Here is a 25,662-nt window from a genome sequence, read left to right as displayed (position 1 = left end):
AAGTCACCCTAAGCCTGGCTAGTTAGGCTCCGTGGTTAGAGCGTCGGCCTGCAGTGCAGAGAGACCCGGGTTCAGTTCCCACTAAGGGCATGTACCTCGGCTGCAGTTTGTCCCCGGCCCTGGTTGGCCGTGTGGGTGGCAGCCACTTAATGTGTCCCTTTCACATCGATGTCTCTCTCTCTCTCTCTCCCCCCCTCCCACTCTATCTGAACAAAAAAATGGAAAAAATGTCCTGCAGCTTTGCATTCCGAGAGCTATACCATCATGGCCGCTGCCTAGGAGGTTTTACGATTTTTATTTGTCTTTGATAAACAATTTTTAAGGAGACTGTGGGCATGGCAGGGGCCTGCTTAGGCAAGGGAATCTTTCAGCCACTTTTTTTCCCCAAAAACACTTTTCTGTTTCCTTTGTTTTTTTTCCAAGCAGCTGAGGGCTGTGTTCACATTTTTGTCTACCTGTAAGACCTTAAAACTTACTGAGGCTTAAAAAATCCTGGAAAAAAAAATGGCAGCGGAGTGAATGGAAGCTACATAGATCATCTCCCAGGACCAAACTGGAATTACAATGAAAATGAAGACAAATCATCAGGAAGGGGCAACCAAAAGGCAGCTTGGAGGACCACATAACCAGGGACACTGACTCAATCCTGGTAGGCCTGCAAGGACGCGAGAGGGGGCCAGGAGCCCACGATCCACAGCGGCCTGGGCCGGGACCTGCACCCTCGACTGGGACCTGCGGCCCCGGATGGGAACTGCTGCGGCATTGGCTGGGACCTGCGGCCCAGCTGGGACCTGCTGGGACCTGTGGAGGCCTTGGCTGGGACCAGCAGCTGCCTCGGCTGGGACCTGCAGCTGCCTCGGCTGCGTCCTGAGACCTTGGCTGTGTGCTACACCCTCGGCTGGGAGCTGCTGCAGCCTGGGCCGCCCTTAGCTGGGAGTGGCACCCTCGGGTTAAGGTCCCAGGCGGCTCCACAGCGCAGAGCCTGAACAAAGGCTAAATTGGCAGCAGCCACTCACCTTGGGCTCTGGCAGAGGGAAGGCAGACTGAACTGGAACTGTGTGGGGACACTTGGGATTTGGAGAGTGCTCAGAGCTTTTGCTGAGTTGCAGCCACACAAAACTGTGGTCATCTTACTCCTTCCCAAGGCCCTAGGGAGAGGGGGTGGCCCCTCTCTTGGAGATTCAACCCCACCTGAGGCCATTGAAATGCTAATTGAGTCCCATTAACGACCAGCATCTGCCCCGCCCTCGGGAAATCCTCTTACACTGAGCACCTGAGGGAGTTTTTCATTCAACTCAGAAACCAAGGTTCTTCAGGTGACCTTTACTAATAGCCTCCAGGCAAAAAAGCTAGAGGAAAACTACCATTCCCTGGGCTAGCAACTCTAACCAGGAAAGTAAAACTTGACAGTGGTGTTTAACGAGGGTTCTCCCTGCCTCATCCAAACCCAGGAAAGGGAGCCACAAACAGCAGAACACCAACACCCACAGGGAAAATTTGGCAGGTGCAAAAGCCCACTGTGATAGCCAAAATGGTGAAAAATAGAAACAAAAGCCAAATGAAAGAGACCTCTACCAAAGATAGGATAAATGAGGTGCAGTTAAGCAAGTTAACAGAACTAGAATTCAGAGCCATGATCTTGAGGAAGCTCAACACCATGTGTAAGGACATGAGCACCATCAGTAAACACATAGAAATATTGAAGATCAACCAGTTGGAAATTAAAAACCACCAAGAAGAAATAAAGAATGACATATCAGAAATAAAAAACATATTGGAAAGTCTAAATAGCAGAGTAGAGGAAGCTGAGGACTGGATCAGTGAATTAGAAGATAGGGTAGAAAAAATCAACCAAGCAGAAAACCAAAGGGAAAAAGTAATTAAAAAACAGGAAAACAGCTTAAGAGAACTGTGGGACAACTGGAAACGTAATAACATTCGCATGATAGGAGTCCTCGAACAAGAAGAAAATGAGCAAGGGTTAGAGAATATATTTGAAGAAATAGTAACAGAAAACTTCCCTAATTTGGTGAAGGAAGAAGGCATTCAAGTTCAAGAAGCACAGAGAGCCCTAAGTAAAAAGAAACCAAACAAGCCCGCACCAAAACACATAGTAATCAAAGTGCCAAAAATTCAAGACAAAGAGAGAATCCTAAAAGCAGCAAGAGAGAAGCAACACGTTACCTACAAAGGAAACCACATAAGGCTCTCAGCTGACTTCTCAACAGAAACACTATAGGCCAGAAGGAAATGGCATGAGGTAATCAAGGTCATTAAAAACAAGGATCTGAATCCAAGACTACCCAGCAAGGCTATCATTCAAAATAGAAGGTCAAATAAAGAGCTTCTCAGACAAAAAAAAAAAAAAAAAAGCTAAGGGAATACATTAGCACCAAACCAGCACTGCAAGAAATGTTAAAAGGACTGCTGTAATTATCAGGAGAAATAAAGAGAAAAATATAACCACACTAAACAAAAATGGCAATAAATAAGTACATATCAATAATCACCTTAAATGTAAATGGATTAAATGCTCCCATAAAAAGACACAGAGTAGCTGATTGGATAAGAAAGCATGACTCATCTATATGTTGCTTACAAAAGACCCACCTCACAACAAAAGACTCACCTAGGTTGAAAGTGAAGGGATGGAAAAAATCTTCCAAGCAAACAGAAAGGAAAAAGAAGCTGATGTAGCAATACTCATATCTGATAAAATAAATTTCAAAATGAAGGCCATAACTAGAGACAAAGGAGGCCACTACATAATATTGGAAGGATCTATCAACAGAAAGATATAACCTTGATAAACATATATGCACCCAATATAGGAGCACCAAAATATATTAAAAATCTTCTGGAGGACTTCAATAGAGAAATCGATAGCAATACAATCATAGCAGGGGACTTCAACACCTTGCTGACATCACTGGATAGATCCTCTAGACAAAAAATTAGCAAGGAAACAGAGACTCTAAATGAAGCCTAGACCAAATGGTTTTAATAGATATCTACAGAGAATTACACCCCAAAACTACAGAATTCACATTCTTCTCAAGTGCACATGAGATATTCTCAAAGATAGACCACATGTTAAGACACAAACTATGTCTCTACAAGTTCAAGAAGACTCAAATCATATCAAACATCTTCTCAGATCACAATGGCATGAAACTAGAAATCAATTGCAACAAGAACATGCAAAGACATTTGAACACATGGAAGCTAAATAGCATGTTATTAAGCAATGAATAGGTTACCGAGGAGATCAAGGAAGAAATTTAAAACTTCCTGAAAACCAATGAAAATGAAGACACAACAACACAAAATCTATGGGATGCAGCGAAAGCAGTTCTGAGAAGGAAGTTCATAGCACTACAGGCCAAAATCAAAAAACAAGAAAAATCTCTAATAGACTATCTAACCTCACAACGTAAAGAACTAGAAAGCAAACAAAAAGAAAACCCCAGAGCAAGTAGAAGGAAGGAAATAGTAAAGATTAGAGCAGAAATAAATGACACAGAGTCCAAAAAAAAAAAATTCAAAGAATCAATGAAACAAAGAGCTGGTTTTTCGAAAAGATAAACAAGATTGATGGACCCTTAGCTAGACACACCAAGAAACAAAGAGAGAGAACCCAAATACACAAAATCAGAAATGAAAGAGGAGAAGTAACAACTGACACCACAGAAATACAAAAGATTGTTAACAGCTATTATGAATAATTATATGGCAACAAATTAGACAATCTAAGTGAAATGGACAAATTTCTAGAAACACACAGTCCTCTAAAACTGGACCAGGAAGAGAGAGAAAACTTGAACAGACCAATAACAACAAAAGAAATTGAAGATGTAATCAAGACTCTCCCATCAAACAAAAGCCCAGGCCTGGATGGCTTCACAGGGGAGTTTACCGAACATTCAAAGAAGAACTAACACCCATTATCCTCAAACTATTTCAAAAAATTCAAGAAGAAGGAAGACTTCCAAACTCGTTTGATGAAGCCAGTATAATTCTAATTCCAAAACCAGAAAAAGACACTACAAAGAAAGAAAACTACAGGCCAATATCCCTGATGAACATAGATGCCAAAATCCTGAACAAAATACTAGCAAATCGGCTCCAGTAATACACCAAAAAAATTATCCACCACGACCAAGTGGGATTCATCCCAGGGATGCAAGGCTGGTACAATATTCGCAATCAATAAAAGTGATACACCACATAAATAAAATGAAGAATAAAAACCACATAATCATATCAATAGACGCTGAAAATGCATTTGACAAAATCCAGCACCCATTTCTGATAATAAACACTCAGCAATCTGGGAATAGAGGGATCATATCTAGACATAATAAAGGTCATATATGAAAGACCTACAGCCAACATCACACTCAATGGGCAAAAACTAAAAGCATTTCCCTTAAGAACAAGAACAAGGCAAGGATGCCCACTTTCGCCACTTTTATTTAACATAGTACTGGAAGTCTTAGCCAGAGCAATCAGATAGGAAGAAAAAAATAAAAGGGATCCAAATGGGAAAGGAGGAAGTGAAACTGTCATTATTTGCAGATGACATGATACTATATATAGAAAACCCCAAAGGCTCCATCAAAAATTTACTAGACTTAATAAATGAATTTGGCAAAGTAGCAGGATACAAAATTTATGTCAAGAAATCGATGGCATTTTTATACACCAATGATGAACTCACAGAAAGAGAAACTAAGAAAACAATCCCATTTACCATTGTGGCAAAAAAAATTAAGATACCTAGGAATAAACTGAACCAAAAAAATAAAGGACCTATTCGCAGAAAACTACAGTCCATTGAAAAAAGAAATAGAGGAAGATATTAAAAAGTGGAAGCACATACCCTGTTCATGGATTGGAAGAATTAACATCATTAAAATTTCCATACTACCCAAAGCAATCTATAGATTTGATGCAATCCCCGTGAAAATACCAATGGCATACTTCACAGAACTAGAAGAAATACTTCAAAAGTTCATGTGGAACCCAAAAAGACCTCGAATAGCCACAGCAATTTTGAAAAAGAAGAACAAAGTTGGAGGGATCACATTATCAGATTTCAGGTTATACTACAAAGCCACTGTAATCAAAACAGCCTGGTACTGGCACAAGAACAGGATATGGACCAGTTGAACAGAAAAGAGAACCCAGAAATGGACCCAAGGCAATATGCTCAATTAATATTTGACAAAGGTGGCAAGAGCATACAGTAGAGTAAGGACAGCCTCTTTAATAAATGGTGTTGGGAAAATTGGACAGCTACATGCAGAAAAAATAAAACTAAACCATAAACTTACACCCTACACAAGAATAAACTCAAAATGGATAAAAGACTTAAATGTGACTCATGAATCCATAAAAATCCTAGAAGAAACTGTAGGCAACAAAATTTCAGACATCATATGCAGCAGAATTTTTATTGATACATCACATAAGGCAATAGAAACAAAAAAGAAAATGAACACATAGGACTACATCAAACTCAAAAGCTTCTGCACAGCGAAAGATACAATCTTCAAAACGGAAAGGCTACCCACTGTATGGGAGAGCATAATTGCCAATGATATCAGATAAGGGGTTAATTTCCAATATATATAGAGTACTCATGCAACTCAACAAAAGGAAGACAAAGAACCCAATTAAAAAATGGGCAGAGAAACTAAATAGACACCTCTCCAAAGAGGACATACAAATGGCTAAGAGACATATGAAGAAATGCTCAACATCACTAATCATCAGAGAGATGCAAATTAAAACAACAATGAGGTATCCCCTCACACCTGTCAGAATGGCCGCCATCAACAAATCATCAAACAACAAGTGTTGGAGAGGGTGTGGAGAAAAGGGGACTCTCATACACTGCTGGTGTGAATGCAGACTGGTGTAGCCACTATTGAAAACAATATGGTGTTACCTCACAAAATTAAAAATTGAACTTCCTTTTCACCCAGTGATCCCACTTCTAGGAATATACCCTAAGAAGCCTGAAACACCAATCAGAAAGAATATATGTACCCCCATGTTTGTAGCAGCACTATTTACAATAGCTAAGATCTGGAAATAGCCCAAGTGTCCATCAGTAGACCAATGGATAAAAAAGCAGTGGTACATATACACAATGGAGTACTACACAGCTGTAAGAAAGATCTCTTTCCCTTTGAGACGACATGGAGGGACCTGGAAAGTATTATCCTAAGTGAAACTAGCCAAACAGAGAAAGACAAAGATCTCACTTATATATGGAATATAATGAACGTAACAGTCTGAAGAATGGGGTCATCCCAGAGAGGTGGAAGTGGGGTACAGACTGACAATCCCCAGAAGAAGGAGTTGTGGGGGAGAGATAAACCACAGAACTTATATGCATGTATGCATGAACAATGGACATGGATAACCAAGCTGGGGACAGGGTAGGGAGGGAGGGGGAGGGGGAAATCAGTGGGGGAAAAAGGAGAAACATCTGTAACAAAAATAAAGAAATTAATTAATTAAATAATCCTGTTATACTTCATTGTCAAATTTTTTAACATAGAGTTGTTAGATTCTTAAAAATAGTTTGCCAGCCTTCAAGCAGGATAAATAGTAAGAAACAAAAAAAATTATTTTTTCTTTATTGATTTTAGGGAAAGAGGAAGAGAGAGGGAGAGAGAGATAGAAACATCAATGATAAAGAATAACAATTGGCTTCCTACTGTATGCCCCTCATTGGGAATTTGGCCCACATCCTGGGCATGTGCCCTGACCGGGAATCAAACTGGCGACCTCTTGGTACAACAAGTGGATGCCCAACCACTGAGCCACACTGGCAGAGCCAACAGTAAGAAATTTTAAAGACCCTGCCTAAATGGCCAAAATTTCTACTAGGATTGATTTAGAAATTAATTTGCCGTCTAACAAATTTTATTTGTCAAATAAAGAATGTGTTCTATTGTCTCCAAAAGATTTGGATTTCTCTACTTGTGAAATCTCTCTCTCTCTCTCTCTCTCTCTCATGACAACATAACAGACAAAGACAAGAAAAGGAAACAAAAGTCGACAATATTGAAGAGTACTCATCCATCAGGAAAACTCCTATGGAGCTGCCAAAAGGGAGAGATAGTTGGGAGGGTGGGGAGCTGAAGGGGGGTCTGAAGGGCTTTGAAGAGAAGAGGGGTCAAAGGATTTTAAAACTAAGGGAGGAGGATCACTAGAGCAAGTCTTATCTTATACTTTCCTGAGGCATTTATTAAGTTTAGAAGTATTTTCTTGGAGGGAAGCAATGGTTTTCTCCTGGTCTCATTTTGAGGCCTCAAAATACCAATTAAAGAAAGCCTTCCATTTTCTTTGGTGGGTTTGACAACCTTGGCATTTAAGTTGAGATTTCAAATAAGTTAATTTGGAAATTTGGAAAGCACCCATTTTAGCCAAAAGGTGTTCTTTGTTTCTTTTTGTTTGTTTGTTTGTTTGTTTTTAAACTTTTATTATTATTTATTTAATGATGAATGTACTCCAGGCCATAAATTTTTATTTCTTCTGGGATACCTTTTTCTTCTGTGCAACCTCCTCTTCTGGTTTAGGAACAATCTGCTTTTTTTCCAGTATGGATTATCTCAATGTGGCAGGGAGAGCTCAAAGGTTTATCCACCCATGAGTTCTATAAATTCTGTGCCACATCTTGGGAGTTTTGTCATCTGGATGTGCTCAATGACCAGAAAATCTACATCTAAACCCTTAAATTCAGCATTACTCTTCGCATTTTTAAGCATATGCAACAAAAATTCAGCACTTTTGGGGCCACTGGCCAGGACACACCTGCCAACGCCACCACTGTAATTACAAAATGGTACATATTGCTTCTGTAAAATGATATCCTTCAGATACTTGATAGCTTTTTAAATATGCATACCTTTGATGGCCTGGGCAGTTTCACATATATTTTTAGAGTGAACATGAAGATTTGAACCTCGTGATTTGCTTGATTTTGTAGGGTTTTCTGGTCAAATGAATAGTGAACCATTTTCAGAGGTCACCTGTGGTGGCTTTTGGAAAAAGTTTGGCCAAAAAGTTTTAAATTGTCCCATGTCATTCTTGTCCAGAGATTAAGCCAACTGCAATTATTGGGACCACAAGTTATTGAATATAAATCTTGTAGGAGCACTGGATGGTGGCTAGCTATCAGAGGTCATTTTAGAACTAAAAGTATTTACCAGGTGAAGGTATCCCTTCCTGCGTAATTTGAGAAAAGTTTTTGCCCAAATTTTTATGGGTAAATCTAACTCTTTTGATCCTTATGAAGGCAACCCTCCCTGAAAATTCTATAGAGAGGTCCCTCCCTTAAGAATAAAACTGTTGCCCTGACTGGTTTGGCTCAGTGTTTACAGCATTGGCTTGCAGACCAAAGAGTCATAGGTTCAATTTCAGTCAAGGGCATGTGCCTTGGTTGTGGTTCCACCCACAGCCCTGGTTGGGGTTGTTTGGGAGGCAACCAATCTATGTGTCTCTCTCACATAGATGTTTCTCTTTCTCCCTCTCTCCCTCTCAACTGTTCTATCTGAAAATCATTGAAAAAATATCCTCAGGTGAGGATAAAAAAAAAAGAAAAAATAAATAAAACTGTCAGAATAATACTCTCAGATCTCTACCAGAAGTGTGGGAGATTGAGGATTTTAGAGGACTCACCTGTGCATGCCTCCCCATGGTGAATGAAGGCAATTTGAGCTTAAAGGGTTTAGCAGGTGTGCCTAAAGCAATGAGTTGAACAATGAAGGGAGGAGATTAGGGTACCACTTTAAATCCCATTCTCTTTGCCATTAATGTGAACAAAAATCCAGAGATACCTTTTAAAAAAGAAATTTAGAGAGAGTTTATTCATATAATGATTTGCAAACCAGGAAATGTAGCCTTTGCTATGAACCAAGAATATGTTCCAAAATGGAGGGGATAGGGCAGGGTCTATAAAGGTAAAGTTTGCAAGAAACTGCTGATCAAAGAGATGAGTTGCTAGGGGAAACAAGACCATAAAGTTACAACATTTGTTTTCTGATTGGTGGGAGCAACTGGATTTTCAATGGATGGTTGAATCAGAGATCAAGCAAGTGGGGTTGTGAAGTGAGAACAACGGGCAATATATGACCAAGCTTTTATCAAGTCCTAATTTCCCCAATAAGGGGGTGTGCACGAGGCAGCTGTTCAATGATTCTCTCTCTCTCTCTCTCTCTCTCTCTCTCTCTCTCTCTCTCTTTCTTCCTCCTCTTCTAAAAAAAAATCAGTAAAAAACATATTTTAGAAAAACAAATAGCCCGGCTGATGTGGTTCAGTGGATTGAGCATCGTCCTGTAGACTTAGAGGTCCCAGTTCAATTCCCAGTCAGGGCACATGCCTGGGTTTTGGGCTTGATCCCCAGTGGGGGTGTGCAGGGGGCAGCCCATCATGTTTCTCTCTCATATCGATGTTTCTATCTCTCTCTCCCTTCCTCTCTCTCTAAATAAATCAATAAAAACATTTTTAAAAAAGATAAAAATCTTAAAAAGAAAATGCTATCTTTGATCACAGAATTGTAGTGTGGACCAAAAAAAGGGGGGCGTTCTATGAAAAGTAACCTACCAAGTTGCTCTGATCATAAATTCCTAACTGGGCAGGTCATGGTGGGTGGTCGTAACTTCTATAGTGAAAGGTTTTAAGCCAGCTCTGTCCATTGCTCTTGTGCATCTAGGCTAACACACCTTTGACAAGCCAGAGATAATATCCCTGGTATTAGCCCTTAAGAGAGCACATAATCTTGTTAACTATACTGTAATTCAATTTCCATATTGCTTTCTCCAATCTTCCTATGTCCTTTCCTTAATTTCAAATGCATAAAAAAACTTCAAAACTATTATTTTCCAGAGCATCTGAGATCTAGTTCCCCAGGATATGTTGTCGCTTTGGCTCAAATAAATTCACAAAAATTCTTATCAGGTTTGGATGTTCTTATGTGGACAATAGTGCAGGGAGTATTTTATAACAACAATACAAGGAGTATATTTTATCAAATAGTACAATCAGCATAGGGGGGTCTGCTGGCTCTGCAGACCATTTCATAGCCCAAAAAGGCAAAGTTATGCTGTGCAAGCAGCTTCAGGGCTCAAGCTGTAAAAATCCAAACATTGGGCCACAAATTATAAAATTAATGTTTTATGAGTCTTCACTCTTTTTTTTTTTTTTTTAAATCCTCAACCGAGGACATTTTTCCATTTTTTGTTCAGATAGAGCGGGAGGGAGAGAGAGGAAGAGAGAGAGAGAGAAACATCGATGTGAAGGGACACATCGAGTGGCTGCCACCCGCACGACCAACCAGGGCCGGGGACAAACTGCAACCGAGGTACATGCCCTTAGCGGGAACTGAACCCGGGTCTCTCTGTACCGCAGGCCGACACTCCAACCGCTGAGCCAAACCGGCCAAGGCATAAATCTTCACTCTTATGCCAGACAAACTGTTCTGTTAATGTCTAATTCACCTTTGTGTCTCTATCACCCTGTTATCATTAGTGCAATCATTTGCAGTTTACTAGAAACATTGAAACCAGACAAAAAATGAGTCCAGGCTGCCTGTCACTACTTGAGCCAATTAAGCAGAGACAAAGTTGAATTGTATATGAGCGTCTACTCCAATACTATTGACAATATGGAAGAGCCGCCAGGTCATCCTGCAAAAATCTGGTCTGCACTACCTTGATAGCCATTGGCTTATATAGAGTATTACATGGGGAAGTAGGCAAAAGGAATATCAATTGATAAAATGGTTGGGGAAGTAAGCAAAAGGTGTAACAATGGGTAAAACAGTTACAGAATACAGGCATGGGAAAGTAATGGGAGCCGAGGAATGTGTACTGTCTCCAGCTCTCCACCTCCAAGACTTCGAGGTTGTTAGTCTTTCCGTGAGATGGGGGCAGCTCTCCGGTAAAGGGAATGGACAGCAGTCCCAAGGTAAACTCCCAGGGTGTACAGCTCCCAGCCATGTCAGAATGAGCTTTCTTTAATCAGAACAAAGCAAACACGACTAACAGAGCAAGGTCTTCAACATTTCTTATAACTATGGCTAGCACCCCACTATGATCAGTTCTTCATTATCTCCTGTTCCTTTTAACACCACACACATTGGCATCAGACATACTTGGTTCAAATCGCTTCACTACCACTTTTGGTGTGAGTTAGGTCATGTGACCTGTGTTGGGTTTCAGTTCCCTATTTGCAAGAGAGTGAAAATAATCTTTGCTTAAGTGGTTAAAGTAAGGACAAGTGGAGAATATCCAAAGGTGTAGTGGGGGTATACAGTAGGTGCTCAGAAGTGTAAATAGGCATTGCCCTTCCTCACCCAGTTGTAAGTTTGTGAAATAACCACTGTTTTGTTTCCCAGTACTCAGAAATTTCTCCCTGGGAAAGCCCTTTCAAGAGCAAACTGTTGATCCTGAATAGTTCTGGGCACACAGAACTGCTTGGTTGACTGATCAGGGTGAGGGACACTGATATAAGGTCCAGCTTGTCCTCGGTTCAGTGATCAAAGCGGGGAGAGCGGCACTAATGTAAGGTCCAATTTATCCTCATTTCCATTCCCCAATCTACCCCTCCTCCCCCCGCCATTCATTATTCTCGGGTAACTAGAGGATGGCTGAAACATCGGGTTCTGGGTTTAACATGGCGCCGTCCTTCCCCTTGCAGGAGCATCAAAGATGGCGATAACTATTGGGAGCAGACATATTTGTCCCACGTGATCCAGGACCAGGCCTGAGGCTGCCAAAACACGACACTGGTTGGGGCGGGGCTCCTTCCCCGCACCCGCGACGTCGAGCTCCTCGTGACAGATACTTCCGCTCGGGGCTGCGGCGGTGGCGGAAGTGAGAGAGGAGTCGGAGTCTTGGCCTTAAAGCCCTAGGCGGTGGCTGCATTGGTGCTGGTCTTGGGGATTGCCGAAGAGTCTGCTGCAATTGGAACTTGGACTTCTCTGTCCCTGACCTCCCTTGCGTCTCCTTCTCGGCGGGAGCCCTCCTGACACGCCCGGCTCGGAGCCCCCAGCGGAGCGGCCGAGGTAAGCATCGGGCCCAGCCCAGCCGGCTGTCTGTACCCATCCCCCTCTTTAGCCCCAAGTCGCCAAGGACTCGCGTCATCTCTTTCTTGGGCAGGCTCAGGGTCCAGCCGGGGCTAGGCGGGGAAATGCCGCGTCGCTTAGGCCCCAGGAGCAGGCCTGGCCTGCGAGAGGTCATAGGTCGCCGGCTGTGACCTCTAGCTGGGTTGCCGATTCTGGGCCGGCGGTCACGGACGCCTTATTTACCGGTGGCGTCAAGACTGGAGACCCGGGAATGTTTCCTGATTTGTGTAGCGGCAGGGCACTGGGAGCCCTGTGCTGAGGCGGGACGACGCTCTTGCCGGTTGGTGTCGGACCCGATCCCCGGCTGCCTTGTAGGGGGACTCGACCCAGTAGCCACCATCCGCACGGCCATTGGTGAATTCGTCCAGGTCTGAGCCACTTTCCCATATGTCTCTTCAATTGAACAGGCCCTGACTCTTTTATTGTGGGAGGTTCCCTGACGGCAGCTGAATAAGGCCGTGCGTCAGGTCACATGCATTGCGCTCGCCTCAAACACTTGTTGTATACAAGTGACAAGCTTCTGGCTCTGGGAGGCAGAGAACTTTTTATCATAAACATTTTATGGTAAATCGTGAAAGAAGTCATCAAACCATCTGGGGAAAAGATGGTGGTTGGCTGTGTGTTTGAATTAAAACCGCGCCTCGGGCCCTTTTTCTGCATAATGGTTCCTAAAAGTGGGAAAATGGAGAATAATAATAGCAAACATTTGAGCACTTATAGTATGCTGGGCAGCTTGGCAAGACCTTTGCACAGATTATCTTTAATTCTCAATTTATGAAGTACCATTATTGTGGCCTTTACAGATTGGGAAGTCAGAACAGAGAGGTTACGTCCTTTGTCTAAGGTCACACAGCCAATAAGTTATGGAGCAGAGATTCAAGCCCAGGCAGTCAGACTCCAGGACACTATTCATTCTGTGGTTGTAGTGCTTTCAGATGACCCTGAAGCTTGTGATTTATCTTTTGCCACTTGGCATCTGCCTCTCTCCATCTCTCTGCCTACATTTTTTTAAAAAAATATTTTGGGTTTTTTTTGGTATGTGCCCCTCGTGGGAACCGAACCCAGGACTCTCTGGTCCATAGGCTGACGCTTCAACTGCTAAGCCAAACTGGGCATTTTAAAATATTTTTTCCTTTATTCATTTTAGAGAGAGAGAGGAAGGGAAAGGAGCAGAGATAGAAACATCGATGAGAGAGAACATCGATTGACCCACTGGGGATTTGGCCCACAGCCTGGGCATGTGCCCTGACTGGGAATCAAACTGGCGAGCTCTTGGTACATAGGTCGATGATCAACCACTGAGCCACACCGGCCGGGCTGCCTACTTTCCTTTATAGTGATGTCATTTGAAACCCTCCTTTGGTAACGTTAGTTCTACCTTAAAGCCATAAAATACTTCGTTTATGGTTGTGACTTTTAACACATATTTTGTAGTGTAATGTCAGTAGACTAAGTGCTCTAGAGTTCTAGCAAGCTACTTACTTGAGTTTGAAAAACTTGGTACCTAAATCTTTTGTAAAATGATGTAGGCCTGGCAATCCTGTCGTCAGTGTTTTCTAAGACCTTATTACATAGTGTCCAGCCAGTAGAATCTTTCCTGTTGAAAATATTGTATCTTCTCTTTGGATTCCAAAAGAATAGGCTCTTGTCTCTTCCTTGTGACTTAATCAGCTTATTAGCCATATGACTTCTCATGCATGGAATAATACTCTCCTCTTAGTGTGTTTCTCTCTTCAGACTTGGGAGAATTTGTTCAGATTTGAGTCTGAGAACTAACTGGAAAGTGAGTTGTAAGTATTTCTTTACTTTGGTTTTTTATTTTTGTTCATTGATTTTTAGAGAGGGAGAGAGAGAGGAAGGGAGAAAAAGAACGAGAGAAAAACATCAATTTGTTGTTCCACTTATTTATGGATTCATTGGTTGATTCTTATATATGCCCTGATCAGGGATTGATCCAGCAACCTTGGGTCAAGTTGCGAGTACTTCTGAAGATACTGTCGAAACTCAAGCTTAATATTACACCCTGTTGTATTCTAATTATTATTATTTTTTTATCCTCACCTGAGGACATTTTTCTGTCTATCTTTAGACAGATTAGGAGGGAGGGAGGGAGAGAGAGAGAGAGAGAGAGAGAGAGAGAGAGAGAGAGAGAAAGAGAGAGGAGAGAAACATCGACTGGTTGCCTCTCATGCAACCCCAATCAGGGCCAGGGATGAACTGCAACTGAGGTACATGCCCTTGGCAGGAATTGAATCCGGGTCTCATTGGTCCATGTGCCAACACTCTAATTGCTGAGCCAAACCAGCCAGGGCTCTAATTATTTTTTTTAACCTTGCTACCCATTCTAATACATTTAAAGTAGGCTCAAGTAATGTATAAGTTTAGAGGAGAGTAATAATGATAAGCACATTTTCATTTATTCATCAGATGTTTTGAGTATCTACCATGTATCAGGCATTGCTGGATATTAACTCAGAGAGACAGGCATTGTTCCTGCGTTGAAGGAATTAAAAAATGGTGAGTAATCATGTCTAAGCATTCTATTATGGAATGGCTTGGCAGTAGAATTTGAGGCTTTGGACAGAGTTGTTGTTGCTCATCTATGCAAGTGAATCCATAGTAATCCAGTATGGTGTTGGCTAACTTTAAGGCTTAGTTAATGTTTTTTTTTTTCCTTTATTGATTTTAGAGATAAAGGAAGAGGGAAAGAGAAAAATCGATGACAGAGAACATTGATTGGCTGCCTCCAGCACTCCTCCTACTGGGGATTGAGCCCGAAACCCAGGCATGTGCCCTGACTGGGAATCGAACCAGGACCTCTCAGTCCATAGGACGACGCTCAATCAACTGAGCCACACTGGCCAGACTGTTTTAAAACTATTTTTTAAAATTTAAGATCTGAAATACAGTTCTTAAAATATTGACTTCTCACCCGGCCAGTGTGGCTCAGTGGTTGAGCGTTGACCCATGAACTAAGAGGTCACTGGTTCAATTTCCGGTCAGGGCACATGCCCAGGTTGTGAGCCAGATCCCCTGTGAGCAGCATGAAGGAGGTGGCCAATCAATGTTTTCTCTCATCGATGTTTGTATCTCTCTCCCTTTGCCTTTCTCTCTCTCAAAAAATCAATTAAATAAATAAATATCAATTATACAAGAAAAAGACTAAGAACAAAGTGTTTACAGATACCAGACATAACAGTGAGTGGTCAGTAGATGCTCACAGGGTTTTGCTGTGGCACTCAGCCAAAGCCACTTTGTAATCACTGGAAGTAAACAGAGATGCAGCATTCTTTGCCATATATTTTAGAAAATCATGCAGATAGCCCAACAGTAATGCAGAGCTCTTCTTATCAAGGAGAGTATATGCCAGCATTGCTCCGATTCTTACAAATAATCTCAGTAGGTGTGGCACTCCATAAACCTGGGACATGGGCACATCAGGGTGAGCCAAGAAGATTTCAGCATACTGGGGCCTCTCAAATTTGTAGAGCAGCTGAGTGCCCAACATCACGTTGAAGTATTCTTTTATTCCTGGGACAACTTCATTCACTGCATATTCCTTATTGTTGACATTTCCCTGCAATTTCTTGCAACTTGCATAGTCTTCTAGAATGGCATCTACATTTTTCTTAGCAGGCATTTGAAACAGCTGCTTCTGCATGGTAACTAAGTCCCAGTCCTCAACAAGCCATGGTTTTAATTCTTTAGGAATCTTCACTTTAACTTCCATTCTATTCTTATTTTTTAAATCCTCACTGAGGATTTTATTTTTCTGTTTATCTTCAGATAGAGTGGGAAGGAAGGGGAGAGAGAGGGAAAGAGAGAAACATCAACGTGAGAGAGACATATTGACTAGCTGCCTCCCGCACAACCCTGACCAGGCTGGGGACAAACTGCAACCGAGGTACGTGCCCTTGACCGGAATCAAACCCTCGACTCATTGGTCTTTGGGCCAATGCTCCAACTGCTGAGCCAAACCAGCCAGGGCACCATTCTCTTCCTTTTTTTTTTTTGAGGTTAAAATTTTGTTTCATAACTGTAAGCACAAACCTGACTGTAAGGAAAGGACAGTATTGTCACCATTAGATGGAGGCTTTCCAGGAAAAGGTGAGCAGAACAGAATGGCTTGGGTTTCCTTGCCTGTTTACAGACACTATTTCCGAGTGTGTCAGTGGACAGTGATGAAAGTGAGTCCCAGGAAACGGGGTTCACCACTGTCAGGGCATCTGGACGGCTCCAGTGTGGACCAAGCACTGTAAGGAGAGCAGAAATAGGGTCTGGGGGAGTATATGGTCTGAGGGAGTGGGCTGCTCTCTGTTTCTGCCGCTCGCTGGCTCACCGTGCCTGTCTGCAAGTATCAGGATAGGTCAAAGCAGAACCCTTCTGTGCAGCAAGTGACAGTGCCCTGCTAGACAGTCTGGAGGGCAGTCTCGACGCGGCTGCTTCTTTCTTTCTTTTTTTATCCTCACCCGAGGACATTTTTTTTTTGGATATTTTGTTCAGATAGAGTGGGAGGGAGAGAGAGAGAGAGAGAAACATCGATGTGAAAGGGACACATCGAGTGGTTGCCACCCACACAACCCAACCAGGGCCGGGGACAAACTGCAACCGAGGTACATGCCCTAAGCGGGAACCGAACCCTGGTCTCTCGGGACCGCAGGCCGATGCTCTAACCGCTGAGCCAAACCGGCCAGGGCGCGGCTGCTTCTTTAATTTTGTAGTTGTAGGACTTCTATTCAGCTTGATTTCAGGTGGCTTTGAATGACAGTTGTTCTGTAGTTTAGTTCTAACTTTGATGTGGTTGTGGGAGGACGCGATACTGCGGTTACCTACGCAGCCATCTTGACTGGATCCATTCTATTCTTTAATGTATCCTTGCTTTCAACAGTGGGATCAGCCTGGGCCCTTTTCTTCCCAAGTGGCTGAGGGACTTCGCAGGTACTGCTACCATCTCAGTTTCCAGGAGACTTCTGCTTGTTCTTTCTTGTCTTTTTCATGGATCCAGAAGGGGGATCCTGTGCTGAGCAACCTCCACATCTGCCCGGGAGGGCTGGTTCCAGATTCTTCTGTGGACCAGCTGTTTTCTTTCCTGAAGAAGCCCCTCTCATCTTACTTCTTTGCATGTTGCTTCTAGTTGGTTTTTTGAAGTTGTCTTCTGCAGATTGTTGTCCACGAGTTTGAGAACCCTGCTTTCTGGAACTCATTCAGCCCTCTTTTTATTTCAACCAATAATCCTTTTCCTTCTTGCTCTTCTAAGAACTCCTAGTAGTTTCCCAGATGGAATGTTATAGATTTTTTGGGATGGTTCTCAACCTTCCTAATGCCGCGATCCTTTGATACAGTTCCTCATGTTGTAATGTGGACATATCTGCATGTGGGTGGACCCGCCTTGAGATGGATAGAGGAGTGGTGTCTTGGTTCCTAAGACCATCTGAAATATGTGTTTTCTGATGATCTTAGGCGATCCCTGTGAAAGGGTCGTACGACCCCCAAAGGGGTCGTGACCCACAGGTTTAGAACTGCTGGTCTAGAAGGACAAGTTGGGAGACAACCCAAGATTCTATAATCAGGATCAGACCTTTTGATCCTTACTATGTAGCAAACTTAGCTTTTCTGATAATGGCCTCTTTGTCCTGATCTTCAAGCACAGTGCCCTTCAGGCAACTACACACTCGGTTAATATTTTGTTTTAAAACTTCTTAATGGTGATTGTGGTAAAAGTGATGTGGTGGGTGAAATCAGAACAGGCTTTTTAGTGGTGTTTCTGACTAGTTTCAATTTTAGCATTCCAGGCTGTGATTTCAAAATCAAATTTAAGAACAGCTACCTGCAAAATATCTTTTTAGGGAAGGAAGAGAGCTTGGGTGTTGGGTCCAGTGGTGACATACAGTATTGACCGTGTTCATATGTCTGAAGATGCAGTACTTAATGCAGGGGACCTCAAGCCTTGCCTGTGGCTGTTTTTGTGATGTCATCACTGCTGTGGAGATTAGTCTGACTGATTCTGTTCATTTCCTGGTTGCCTAGGACTGCTTTATGTCAGTACAGAACAAATCTGAGGAAGCATATTAAGGGAAGCCTCTGCACCTGGGCAGTGTTAGGAATTCTGTAACCTTGCTTGGCTCTCAAATGCACTTGTGTGACTGCCGCCAGATACAGTGAAGGGAGCGTCTCTATTTTCCCCTACTCTTTCAAGTACAGATGCCTTGCTTCTTACCACAGCTTTCCTGGAGTTATCCAGCTCAGTTTGGGAATCCTTTAAAAATTATTGTGGTACATTTGAAACTAATGTAGAATAATACTGAATGTAAACTGTAACTGAAAGCATTTTACATTAAAACATTTTTTTTTTATTGGTTTTAGAGAGAGATAGAAACATCGATGAGAGAGAACATTGATTAGCTGCCTACTGCATGCCCCCCACTGGGAATTTGGCCCACAACCTGGGTATGTGCCTTGACCGGGAATTGAACCAGCGACCTCTTGGTGCATGGGGTGATGCTCAACCACTGAGCTACATTGGCTGGGCCCTAGGGCTGCTTTAACAAATTCCACAGACTGGGTAGCTTAAACAATGAAAATTTATTTTTTCATAATTCTGGAGACTAGCAGTTCAAGATCAAGGTGTCAGTCAGCACACTTGGTTTCTTTAGAAGCTTCTTTCCTTTGCTTGCAGGTAGCCATCTTCTACTGGTGTTTTTATATGGTTTTTCTTCTCCACATGTCTATGTGTTCTTATTTCTTTTTCTTATAAGGATATTAGTCATATTGATTAGGGCCTACCTTCATGACCTCATTTAATCTTAATCTCCTTTAAAGACCCTATTTCCAAATAGTCACATTCTGAGGTATTAAAGGTTGGGACTTGAACATATGAATTGGGGGACACCATTCAGCCCATTACAGTATCTATTGCATTTTGCTAGTTACAGCCAATTGTCCAAAATTGTACTAATTTACACTCCTACCAGTGGTATATGAGAGTTCAGCATATTCCACATCTTTGCTAACATTTGTTATTTTCTGTCTCTTTTATTTTTGCCTCTCCAGTGGGAGCCTGTTTCTGTATGGCTCCATTTAGTACCAGCGTAGGCAATCCTTCAGGGGGTTGGGAGGTTGTTTTGGAACAGAATTTGTCCTAGTTTGAGTACAGTTAAATCTCAGTTTTCAAATGTCTACCATCCCGAACAATTTGGTTCTCCACCAAGTTGTTCACAAAACAAATTTCGGTTTTCGACCTGACAACCTTTCATGCGGATACATCAGCATGACAAAAAGTATCTCTCAGGCTACAAAGGAGAGAATGTGTGAGTGTGAGTCAGGTTATGTTAAACCTCGCCTTGTTAACATCTCAGGAAATTGTGCTGTGAATATTTTTTTTTGTGTGTGGTTTTTGTTTCTTTTTTTTGTTGCAGGTGAAATGGACCATTAGCACAATTTTAAAACATAAAGAGGTGCCCTGCCAGTGTGGCTCAGTGGTTGAGCATTGACTCATGCACCAGGAGGTCACTGGTTCGATTCCTGGTCAGGGCACATGCCTGGGTTGTGGGCCAAGTCCCCAGCCAGGGGCATGCAGGAGGCGGCCAATGTTCTCTCTCATCGATGTTTCTGTCTCTCTCTCCCTCTCCCTTCCTCTCTCTCTAAAATCAATAAAGAAAAATATAAATGAATGCAATATGTATTCCCTAACATACATGTTAGACATAGTTTTCTTTTGCATGTTCTGATTGATAATTTAGATATTAGTTGGAGTTTGACAGACAGCTTTCTGGCTAAGTGATATTGAGCTTTGTACATCCACTGCAGGGCTTAGTTTGGTTATAATGTTATTACAAGACTTTGCTTTTCCCCCACTCTAACCTCCATGACAGCAGGGATACATCATTATTCTAGGATGGATCTTGAAATATTACTCATTCAACTTAGAAGGTATTTTTCAGTTCTAACTTTGCATAATAAATTAATGTGTATAACATGTCAGTTATGCTTCTAAGCCAGTGATTAATAAGTATAGCTTTCCTGAATGATAAGCTATATGTTTTTGTGTTCATTTGACAGATTTTTTTTTTAATCCTTATCTGAGGACATTTTTGCATTTATCTTCAGATAGAGCGGGAGGGAGAGAGGGAGGAAGAGAGAGAGAGAAACATTGATATGAAAGAGACACATTGACTGGTTGCCACCCACACAACCCCAACCAGGGCAGGGACAAACTGCAACCGAGGTACGTGCCCTTAGTAGGAACCAAACCCAGGACTCTCTGGTCCACAGGCTAATGCTCTAACTGGTGAGCCAAACCAGCCCATTTGACAGATTTTTATTGTGTGCTATAAGAAAACACTGCTGGCAGCTATGGGGAGTTTAAAATAAAATGTGCTGTAGGTTTAGGGATAATTGTGAAAACAAGACAGATGAGAGTCATAAAAATAGCTTAAAGAAAATGCTAGAGGTGATCAGTGGCTGGATTAAGTGGGTGCTGAGTGGATTTTTGGATAAATCAATATGGAGGGAAGACTTGGGAAAGCCATTGCAGTTGGAGGGAAGGCATAAGCAAATGATTGTATGTAGGGAAATGGTAAGGCAGATAAAGGGACGGCAGTATTTCCAGTTTTGGAATGACTATATGTATGAAGGCCAGATTGGGGGGCTGGTGGACAGAGGGGAAGATAGGCACTTCAATGCTATGTTGAACAGTTTATGTTTAAAAGTATCAGCCAAGTTCTGGCCCCTGTGGCTCATTGGTTTGGGTGGTGGTCTATGTACCGAATGGTTGCCAGTCTGATTCCCAGTCAGGACACATGCCCAGGTTGCAAGCTCCATCCCCAGTAGGGGGCGTGCAGGAGACAGCTGATTAGTGTTTCACTACCACATTGATGTTTCTCTCCCTCTCCTGTCCTCTCTCTCTAAAAATCAATAAAAAACCTTTAAAAAGTATCAGCAAAAGTGGTATTTTACTGGATAATGCTAGGATAGAATAGGTTTTGGTATCCCAATAATGGATGAGGAATGACTTTGATGCTTGTTATGATTTATCTAAAGTAACACACATTTAGAGATTGGTGGGGCAGGCCTGAAGTGCAGATGTTATGCTTTAACCTTCAAAGATGTGCTTCCTCAGCAGTGCCTTTAATACAGGTTAAAAGTGTAGGAGCTGCTTTAGGGGATGGGATGGTGGAAGAGAGCAGTTAGTTTGGTTTTCCTTTAGCCAGCCAGCCCATTGTGGGCTCCTCTGAGCAATTTATGGGCAATTTGTTTTGTTGTTTTTTAATTCTTTTTCTGTTGATTTTTCAGACTGAGAGGAGAGGAAGGGAGAGGGAGAGAGAGGAAGAAACATCAATGAGAGAAAACATTGATTGGCCATCTCCTGCATACACTCCACTGGGGATTTGGCCCACTTCCTGGACATGTGCCCCGACCAATAATTGAACCAGTGACCTGTTGGTGCATGGTTTGATGCTCAACCACTGAGCCACACTGGTCGGGCTGGGCAATCTGTTTTACTGGGTAAATGCCTGAGATGATCTAGAGTTGATATTTAAAGCTTTGTTAATATAATAGTTATATATGACTGACTGTTTTACTAGCTATCTGCTTTCTAGTCTACCTTACCAGAAAGAAGGGAAAAAGGTACCATCATCCTGTCCTCTTATTAAAAGGCTATTAGCTCTTGGTTTGTATCTACATTTAGAAAGCTTGATAACAGTGGGAGCATCATACCCAATCTATTGATCTGGACTGCAAAGTCCTCTTAACAAGAATTGTGTCCCAAGGAACTTGCTTCTTTATGAAAGTTGCCATAGTTTTTTCCCCTTCCCACATGAACGTGACACAGTTGTCCCTTGCCACTTCGCGCTTCGACTTTCATGGCCGCGAAAGTCGAAGTGCAAAGTGGCGAGGAATGACTATGAATAAAGAATCCTACTTCGTGGAAATTCATTTATTGCGGTAGAGTCTGGAACTGATTAACCGCGATAAACTAGGGCCAAATGTACCTGAAGCAAAGTGTGTGTGTGTGTATATATAAACAATCTCTTTACATTTTATAGAGCTCAACTGTTACCCTGTTTAAGCTTCATTGTAAAGTTCAAACTAAGCAAAATTTGAGTTGTCACCATCTTTTTTCAGATGAGAAAATGACTTGAAAGGATATTGCTCAATGCTATGGATGAGTGGGACTGGTGGCACTCACACTCAGTATTCTCATTTGACAGGTTTTTTAAACCCTAATAGTGGTTAGAAGAGTAGTAAGAAGAGTATTTTCTATGTAAATTTTAGTGTTTAGTTTTATTTAAGTAGGGTTTGTTTACTTAAGAAAGAAGGATGCTTTGACTATTCTGTTTTCTTTTGAAATGTAACATAACCAAACTGAATAGGCTGTAGTAACAAGTAATCTTAAAATGGCTGGAAACAAACAACATGGGTTTATTTTCTGTTCATGCAACATGTTCAGCATGGGCTTCCAGGGGTTCTGTATCATTCTTACTCTAGCTGTAGGAGCAGACACAATATGGGAGGGAAAAAACTTTTGGAGGGTCTTGCTTCTATAGTTAAATGCCCCAGCCCAGAAATAACATGTCACTTCTGCTTACAACTCACTGAACAGAATGAGTCACATTGCGCAAGAGACCAAGAAGTGTGATTCTACCATAGGCTTGGAAAGCAGAGTAGGAGGGGTGGAGACACAGAACGGGCTGGTTCCACACCCATGAGTGGCAGGCAAGAGTCAGGAGGGATATCTTGGCTGCAGAGATCCTCTCTGAGGAACAAGGGATTCCAGCTCCACACCAGGCTCCCTAGCCTGGAAAGAGGAATCCCCAGAACCATCTGGCTGTTAAAATCAGTGGGGATTATATCAGGGTGAGATGAAGGGCCACTGTGCACCCAGATGTCATCTTAAAGGGCCTGTGCACAAACTCACCTCACTCACAAACAATGGCCCAAGGCTTCAGCAAAGGGACAGCACCTTGAAAAATTCCAGGGACATATGGTGAGGAACTGAATTGTCTAGCAGCAGGTCTGGGGCTGGAAGGGAAGCGCTCTACTGGACTGAACTCCTGGCAGACACTAATGTTCCTTTGTTGAGCTCTCCCATCACCCATCCTGCAGTCCCAGGCAGGTGCCAAATCTGAGAGACTCCATCAACTTGCCTAACACCAAGATTATTCACTGAGACGCCACCCAACTCATGCAGTGGCCCCAACCTGTTTTGTGATGATTCCTTACAAGTGGCCTGCCTTGGACCCTGCTGCAAACTGAACTAAAATCTCTCAAATGTCCACAAATTCCAAACCAGCAGCTGGCCTCAGCACACCCTGTACCTCTTATTAAGTGGCCCCAAGCTTGGAACTAGTAGTAGCTGGCTGTGGTTTGTAGCACAACCCTTTCCAGCTGCCTCAAAGACCAGCACCAGCAGCTGCAAACCGCAGATGATTTTGTACCTCCTACCCCAGGGATCCTGGGTCAGGACTAGGCAATAGCTGATATGGGCCTGCACCTGAACCCCTCCCACTAAGTCCCAGAACCAACACACCCTGGAGCCAGCTTCAGACCACAGTAGAGCACCACCCAATTAGCTCCAAAAATGACACATCCAAAGGAAATGAATTCGCTTCATTGGGTCAGCTGCCACAAAACAGCTCGTCAGCTGTAGTCTCAGCCACTCCTCACAGCCAGTCAGCCTGAGGGTCATTTCCACCCACTGACATGCCAATTGCAAAAAAGGTTCAGTTATAATATTAAAACACACAACCTACACAAGGGATACCCCTGGAGCATCTAGCTCAGGTGACCAGGGAAACTGCTGCACTGGGCTCTACAGGATACTTACTACATATGGTTACCTTGCCAAGAGTGGGAAATGTAGGAGATTTACATAATACATAGAAACAAATACCACCAAATGAGTAGACAAAGAAACTTCCCAATTGAAATGGAGGCCAGCAATCTACCAGATACAGAGTTCAAAACACTGGTAATAAGGATGCTCAGTGAACTTAGGGGAAGAGTAGATGAACTCAGTGACAACTTACAAAAATAGAAAACATAAAAATGAACCAGTCAGAATACAATGACTAAAATGAAAAATATATTAGATGGTATTAACAGCAGATTAGATGAACCAGAGGATTGAATTAACAGTTTGGAAGACAAGGTAGCAGAAAATACCCAATCAGAACAGCAAAAAGAACAAAGAATTTTAAAAAATGAGGATAGCTTAAGGGACCTCTGAGACCACATCAAGTATAAGAACACTGTAATCAAAGGGGGGGGAGGGGGTGCCAGAAGGGGAAGAAAGCATGAAACTGAAAACCTATTTGAAGAAATAATGACGGAAAACTTCCCTAACCTGAAAAAGGAAGTAGACACACAAGTCTAGGAAGTACTGATAGTTCCAAAGTAGATGAATCCAAAAAGGCCCACACAAAGACACATCATAATTAAATTGGCAAAAGTTAAAGACAGAGAACATCTTAAGCCTGACTGGTGTGGCTCAGTGGATTGAGTGTTGACCCATGCACCAAGAGGTTGCTGGTTCGATTCCCAGTCAAGGCACATGCCCAGATTGTAGGCCCAATCCCCAGTGAGGAGCATGGGGAAGGTGGACGATGAGTGTTCTCTCTCATTGATGTTTCTCTCTCCCTCTCCCTTCCACTTTAAAATCAGTAAAGAAAAAAAATTACATATATGTGTGTGTGTGTGTGTGTGTGTGTGTATGAAAAAGAGAATCTTAAAAGCAAGAGAAAAGTAGCTATGTACAAGGGATCTCCCATAAGACTGTCAGCTGAAACTTTGCAGGCCAGAAGGGATTGTCCCGAAATAATCGCTGATGAAAAGCTAGGCCCTACAACCAAGATTACTCTACCCAGCAAAGCTATCATTTAGAATCAAAGGACAAGAAAAGCCAAAGGAGTTTATCACCACCAAACCTGTATTACAGCAAATGTCAAAGGACCTTCTTTAAGAAAACGGAGGAGGAGGCAGTAGGAGGAAGAGATAAAAAATATGAATAATAAAATGGCAATAACTGCATACCTGTCATTAGTTACTTTAAATACAAGTGCTTCCGCCCTGGCCGGTTTGACTCAGCGGTTGGAGCATTGGCCTGTGGTCCAGAGAGACCTGGGTTGAGTTCCTGCTAAGGGCATGTACCTTGGTTGCAGTTTGTCCCCGGCCCTGGTTGGATCGTGTGGGTGGCAACCACTCGATGTGTCCCTTTCACATCCTTTCTCTCTCTCTCCCTCCCTCCCTCTCTGTCTGAACAAAAAATGGAAAAATGTCCTCGGGTGAGGAAATAAATAAATATATAAGTACATAAATACAAGTGCTTCCATCAAAAGGCATAGGGTGGCTGAATAAATAAGAAAACAGGACCAACACATTTGTGCCTACAAGAAACCCACTTCAGATTGAAAGACACAGACTGAAAATTAAGGGATGCAAATAGAAATGAAGAAAACAAAAGCTGGGTAGCCATACTTATGAGACAAAATACACTATAAAAAGAAGGCTATAATGAAACA

General features: G+C 42.4%; 2 protein-coding genes across 3 annotated transcripts in view; one reads left to right on the top strand and one right to left on the bottom strand.

Moving 5' to 3' along the window:
- Positions 1–11,873: 11,873 nt before the first annotated feature.
- RAB7A (RAB7A, member RAS oncogene family) overlaps positions 11,874–25,662 on the top strand; it is a 90,178-nt gene continuing 76,389 nt past the window's right edge. Inside the window, exon 1 of one of the 2 annotated variants that reach the window (XM_036244041.1) lies at positions 11,874–12,082. The gene's annotated coding sequence lies outside the window, so the exon portion shown is untranslated. Of the gene's footprint in view, positions 12,083–14,551; positions 14,660–25,662 lie in introns of those variants that run through there. The other variant, XM_036244044.1, reaches the window with a different exon arrangement.
- Positions 15,360–17,346, bottom strand: LOC118618122 (mortality factor 4-like protein 2). Its single transcript, XM_036244047.1, is given in 2 exon segments — positions 15,360–15,882; positions 17,009–17,346. Coding segments are annotated over 2 exon segments (861 nt in total).

Source organism: Molossus molossus, unplaced genomic scaffold (genome assembly GCF_014108415.1).
Source record: "Molossus molossus isolate mMolMol1 unplaced genomic scaffold, mMolMol1.p scaffold_m16_p_6, whole genome shotgun sequence".
NCBI classification, from domain to species: Eukaryota; Metazoa; Chordata; class Mammalia; order Chiroptera; family Molossidae; genus Molossus; species Molossus molossus.
This window is presented reverse-complemented; position numbering and strand designations above follow the sequence as displayed.